This window comes from Propithecus coquereli, unplaced genomic scaffold (assembly GCF_000956105.1).
Source record: "Propithecus coquereli isolate 6110/MARCELLA unplaced genomic scaffold, Pcoq_1.0 Scaffold46, whole genome shotgun sequence".
NCBI lineage: Eukaryota > Metazoa > Chordata > Mammalia > Primates > Indriidae > Propithecus > Propithecus coquereli.
In genome coordinates this window covers 3,743,235-3,749,873 of record NW_012150396.1, presented here as the reverse complement: position 1 = coordinate 3,749,873, position 6,639 = coordinate 3,743,235, and the positions used below count along the sequence as shown (strand labels likewise).

The 6,639-nt window shown below is 40.3% G+C and overlaps 1 protein-coding gene across 1 annotated transcript in view; it reads left to right on the top strand.

Annotated features, from left to right (window-relative positions):
• The window catches only part of ENPEP (glutamyl aminopeptidase (aminopeptidase A)), a 112,414-nt gene that overhangs the window by 5,921 nt on the left and 99,854 nt on the right, over positions 1-6,639 (top strand). The window contains exon 2 of the mRNA XM_012655077.1: positions 5,968-6,109. Coding sequence (XP_012510531.1) covers positions 5,968-6,109 — 142 coding nt within the window. The remainder of the gene's footprint in view (positions 1-5,967; positions 6,110-6,639) is intronic.

Genomic DNA, 6,639 nt, shown 5'->3' with positions numbered 1-6,639 from the left:
TCGGGAGGCTGAGGCAGAAGGATCGCTTGAGCCCAGGAGTGTGAGGTTGCTGTGAGCTAGGCTGATGCCACGGCACTCACTCTAGCCAGGGCAAAAAGAGTGAGACTCTGTCCCCTCCCCCAAAAATAAAAGAGGGTCAGATCATTTCTAGTTTGGGTTTTCAGGGTGTTCTTCCTTGCATTGGTAGAAGTGAAGCTGAATTTTGATATTATGGTGGAATTTCCGTAGGTAGAGACAAGGGAGAAGGTAAAAAGCAGACAGGAAAGGCATCGAGTGAGAAAAGCATAGTGGGGACAAGAAAATTAGTTTGTAGGGGAGGTTTCTATGAAGAGGCTGGCTAGAGATAACTGAGGAGAAGCAGAGGGAAGAAAAGGAAGAATAGCCGGTGGGCGGCATGAAGGAAACATTGACCCAGGATGGGGAGGGAAAGGGCTAACTCAACACCTGGGTATGCGGAAATGGAGCAAGAATCCAGGAAAAAGAAGGACAGCGATTTCAGGAGAGAGAGAACAGGCCGCTATGGAGAAAATAGCTTGGAGGTAAGGATTCCAAGATTTACAGATTGATGAACTGTGGGGAAGTATGAATTAAAGTTATGGGTTTAGGCTGCCCCAGATACCTGATCTGATCTGACTGAGAACCCTCACCTTGAACTGATATTAGAAACAGAGGAGGAGCCAGTTTAGAAGGTTATAAATTCAGTGTCAGATGTGTTGAAGGCCTGTCAGACATCTAAGAAGAGATGACTAGTAGTCATTTGGATAAATAAGTCTGAAGCATGAGCTTAGAGTCTGTGATGAAGATTTAGGAGTTGAGTAGAAACATCAATGAGATGATCTTAGGTGTGTGTGCGTGTGTGTGTGAGAGAGAGAGAGAGATTCTCACACGCACGATGTGTACTTTTAATGTTGAAATTTTTGTTATATGTCAGTTTATTCGTTATCGTCTTAGATTGACATATCAAGCTATTATTCCATTATCCATTAAAGTAGATTTTCTTTTTGGTCTTGTTTACTTGTCGCAGGAGGCTAAGTCATTTCCTTCATTTTAGAAGAAAGGAAACAAATTCTACTTGACCTTGAATATCTTCTACATAGAAAAAAGTAATTGAAAAATAAAGTTAAATAATTAACTGGTTCATTCAAACCACCATAAAAACACATTGAGGTGTGAACAATCTACAGGGGTTGTCTTGCACTGTTCAGCTCCCTGACACAATTCTGGAATCCTCCGCTCAGTCTGCGCAGACCTTAGCAATCGCGGCTCCCTCCCCTGCGTCAGAAGCCTTGTGTTTAAGGATTTCACCTAGACCTTGCTGTTGATTCTGCTAGCGCGTCTTACTAGATTGCTGGACACAGCCTGAGAGTCCTCATCAGAAACAGCATGCCAGGTGATTTATGAGATAATCAGGTAGTTTTTTGTTTTGTTTTTAAAGTTGACTCAGAGTGAACCAAGCTGTGACTTGTGTTACTGCTTCTCTTCTTCAGCTTTCTTTAAAGTCACCTTGATCTGATCCACTCAGAGAAGTCAGAGAAATGTTCTCCCCTTTTGTAACTTACTAAATTGCATAGAATATTGTTGCATTGCGCTGGATCTAGTAAGTGGTTTATTAACATGGCGTAGGGCGGCCCCTGTGGGAAAGTGGTTTAGCTCAGCACATTTGCCTGGCGTACCAAAAGTCACTCCAAACATGTGCTATTAGTCAGGCTTTTCCTGTTAATTTGCAACACAATTCATCTGATTTTAAAAAGGAGTTTTAATCACCGAATAAAACCTCCCCAAAGAAGCTGTGATCTAAAATGGTTTTGTATTACTATCTCATATACCTTGTTTTCAAATTTGCGTATGTTTGAAAAGTTTAGTGACTGTTGATGCAATTTACATATATAAATAGGGGTTTCTGAGTTGTTTAGAAGTTCATGAGAAAAATAGCAGGTTACTATTTTTAAAAATGGTGATATTACCTATAGTATTTATATACCGAGTAATTTTGTTCAGTATATATTACAGTCAAATGAATGAATCTTAGATACTTTAGATTGTGGAAAATGCTACGTCAGAATGTATAGTCAGCTTCTAGATTTACAAGATGCAGCATGAGCTGTATCCTGACCTCATTATGTAAATTTTAAGAGAGTTCCAAATATGTTGCTACATGGGATCTACCCACTTTCACTTTCCCATGACCTGTGAAGAGGCCATGTGTGCTCTGGTAACCAGGTTTTACAGACGAGGACACTCAGAGTCTGAGGTTTTGTGACTTACTCAAGCTTGCACTTAAGCCTCCAAAGTAGCACCAGAATCTAAGGATTTTTACTCTTAGAAAAGGGTTCTCTTTATAAAATTATATTGGCTCTGCACTTTAAAAGAGAAAAAAAATACACATTTTGTAGCTTTTCTGGTTGATGAATATCACCTTCCTACACCAGTGTAAATCCAGGCCACAGTGATCGAGTTATAGCTGCTGTGATTAACATTTGTTGAGAGGACCACCGAGATGTCACAAGTACAGTGACATCTCCAGCACTGTACTGTTTCATGTTCAAGAATATTGTAATTTGGGGAGACAGGTCTTGCCTACAATCAAGAGAGAAGATGATAAAAAGATTGAAAATTCTCTCTCCTGGGTCCTCTGGACTATCCGTACTCTCTAGCATGTAGAGAGTGAATGAAGTATTTGAAAACCTACCCCGAGGCATTGCTTATGAAAGTGTGATTCCACCCCATCTTTACTCTCACCTGCCACACAGGGAGGCGTGCACGCACTCATATTCTCAGCGTAGTAGGCTGGCTTATTCCTGGGTCCTGACGAGGCAAAACACTCTTGCAGGGAGTGACTTTTCCTTTTCCTCTGCTTCTGGAAGAAATCAAAAGCCAGAGGAATTCAGAAGAAAAAGGCAGCTGACTAAACATGGGGTTGGAGCTTGGTGGGTCTTATTATAAAACCTTAGTCCTGTGAGAAAGTGTACGGGGTTCTTTATCTTCTAATGTATTTGTGATTAACTACAATCTGCAAGATGTTTAGAAACTCCAATTGACTACACTGTTGATGTCACAAAACTGATAATTATTCTATTACAGAACAAATTCTTAGCTGAGGCTTTCCTTGGGTAACTTTTTATTTTGAAATCATTTCAAATTTGTAGAAAAGTTACGAGAACACTACGAGGAACTGCTAGAAATAGTTTACCCAGATTCACCATTTGTTTACATTTTGTCCCAATTCCCCCCCTTTTAGCGAGTACGTTGAGACATGGTTTCCTTTTATCCTTTGACCTCAGAGTAAACTTCTTAAGTACAGACGCACTCCCTGACATAACCACAGTGCAATCAAGTCAGGAAATTTAACATCGATGCAATTAGCTAAATCACCATCCATAATCGAGTTTCATCAATTAACCCAATAATGTCTTTTTAAGCATTTTTTTCCTAGTCTATTATCCAATCTGGATTGTGTTTTGCATTTAGTGCCACACCCTTTTAGATTCCTTTACGCTGGGGCGGTCCCTTAGCCCTCCCTTGTCTTTCTCAACATTGATATTTTTGAAGAGTACAGGGCAGTTATTTTGAGAATGTCCCTCAATTTTAGTTTGTCTGACTTTCCTCATGATTTAAAAATGCAAGTCAAACGTTTTTGTCAGGAACATCACGGAAGTGCTGTTGTGTCCGCCTCAACGCATCAGAAGACACATCTTGATGGTTTGTACGATTATTGTGATGCTATCTTGGATTGCTTGCTTAAGGCAGTATCCAACAAGTTTCTCCACTGTAAAATTGCAGTTATTCTCTTTGTAAGTAATCTTCTGGGAGATTCTTTGAAACTATGTTAATATGCCTCTGTCATCAAAGTTTTACCTACTTGTTTTGGCATCCACTGATGATTTCCTAGATCTATTATTCCTTAAAAAATTATTAGTAGGCAGAGCTTTCCCTTCTCCCCCATTTATTTATTCCTTTTTAAAATCAGAGTAAAGATTCATGGATTTTTTTTTTTTTTTGAGACAGAGTCTCACTCTTTTTCCTGGGCTAGAGTAAGTGCTGTGGCGTCAGCCTAACTCACAGCAACCTCAAACTCCTGGGCTCAAGCGATCCTTCTGCCTCAGCCTCCCGAGTAGCTGGGACTACAGGCATGCGCCACCATGCCTGGCTAATTTTTTCTATATATTTTTAGTTGTCCGATTAATTTCTTTCTATTTTTAGTAGAGATGGGGTCTCGCTCTTGCTCAGGCTGGTCTCGAACTCCTGAGCTCAAACAATCCGCCCGCCTCGGCCTCCCAAAGTGCTAGGATTACAGGCGTGAGCCACCACGCCCGGCCAGATTCATGGATTTTTATTTTATTCCATGGGTTATAATTCCATTATTTATTTTGATGTTCCGATATCTCCAGATGTGGCCAATCCGGTCACATCCTTGATTATGTTAAATTCTTGGACCAACATAAAATGCAGACTCTTCCCACGGCCCGCGATATTTTCCCGATCTGGCCTCTGCTGACCTCGTGTCAAACTTGTCTTTCGGCCCAGTCGCTCCTGGTTCGCTGTATTTCAACCACACTGGACACCTTTCAGGTCCTCAGCCACATTGGGTTCGTTTTCCCCTTAGGCACTCCGCACCTAGCTGTTCGCTCTGCCCGAACACACTTTCCTTAATCTTCACTTGTCTGGCTTTTTCTCAGGATTCAGATCTCAGCAAACCAACATCTATTCCAAGAGATGGTCTCTTTCTAGTCTACCGAAAGGTGCTCACCACTTTCCTAGCCAGCCATTCTCTGCCACTTCCAGTGTTTTATTTCCCATATAGCTCTCATCATTCTCCTAAATTATGTGCTTATTTGTGTGTTTATTGTCTAACACTGTGCAAGAAATCTGGGACCTTAGCTATATAGTCTTCGTGGTTTCCTTAGCACCTAGAATAATGTCTGCAAATGTGTCCACGTGGGTATGTGTAAGTATTTGCGTGTATGCACGTGTGTGCGTGTGTGTGTGTGTGTGTGTGTGTGTGTGTGTGTGGGTCTGTGTAAGGAGGGGATGGGCTGGATAAATATTCATTGGATGAATATATGATCTAATAATTTAGCTTGATATTCTTTATGATATGCCTTCCTTAGTCCCTGAGAATCCTGAAATACAAAGTATGTTCATTATTAATGAATATAAATCAAGATTTCTTTGCTTTTCCTTTCTTTTATACCTTTTATTTTGCTTAGTTGTCTAAGAAAATATACAACAATACTCTTCATATAATATGCTTACGTGTGAAAATGTGTATGTTTATTAATATTTTTTGCACCATTACTCAGAAAAAATATTTTCAATTTGAAATTATGGAAATGCTAAACATGAACGTTTTTGTTTACACGAGCAGATGCCTAGTTAGAGCCATAAAAGAATGCTGGTGTCTCTTTCCAGAAGCAGGCTTTAAACTAGGCCAAAGGTTGCTTCACCTGGGGGATTTCTCAACACCGCCTCTGCATGGAAATGAAACCGGGGCTTTGTCCCTGGTGCAACATAAATAAGAAAGAATGTGCCATTAGGGAAGGAAACTGGGGACTCTGGAGTCTATTCCTCTCCTCTGTGACACAACACAGCTGTTCACGTCTCATAGGACAGTTGGAAACAAGCTTTTGAGTTTGGCTTTGTGTTTACTTGTTGCTCAACGGCTCTGGGGTGGAGAGAGTGATAGCTCGTAATTGGATTTATTTTTGCTCAGCTACAGATTTCTAGTTATGGCACCAAAATATCTAAATATTTACATAAAATAGCCGAAGCGGTCTGTCTCAGGATTTTTCATTTCTTTATTAACCTAAAACTTTCAGGAAAGACTCTGACAACTATTTGAAATGCTGAGCCGCATATTAAAAAATGTCATAGGAATAATTGCACAATTGATTTTGTTCTAGCAATAGAAACACAGGGGCTGTCGGAAGAGGCAGTTTGCATTTGTTTGTTTCTGTGTTTGTGTTTAAGGAGCATAGCGGCTACTGATCATGAACCAACGGATGCCCGCAAATCCTTCCCTTGCTTTGATGAGCCCAACAAAAAGGCAACTTATACAATATCTATCATCCACCCCAAAGAATATAAAGCACTTTCAAATATGCCAGTGGCGGTGAGTATTCTTTAAATGTTTTGTTTATGCACACAGTCTGTTTAAAATATCAGGTAAATTGCCTGATTTACTACGGACAAGAACCCACTGAATACTAAAACTACATGTGCACTCATAATTTAGTTGGAAGATTGAAATACACTTTGGCAATTTCTTTTTCTTTGAATCTTAGAAGTCTTTAAACTAAGATATCACAGTCCAATAAAAAAGCCCCTCTGGAGTTTCTAAGCAAGAGAGAATACAAGGGACATATGTCAGCTTCTGCTCTGCGTAACTGCAATTCCTGTGTCATGACAATGACAGTAATGGCAAACTAATGGAATTACAGATTTTAAAGCATTTGAGTGCCTACTCACTATTTAGTTTTCAGTTGAATATAAACCATTTTTTTTGTTGTTGTTGTTGTTTTTTGAGACAGAGTCTGGCTCTGTTGCCCTGGCTAGAGTGGCGTGGCGTCAGCCTAGCTCACAGCAACTTCAAACTCCTGGGCTCAAGCAATCCTCCTGCCTCAGCCTCCCGAGTAGCTGGGA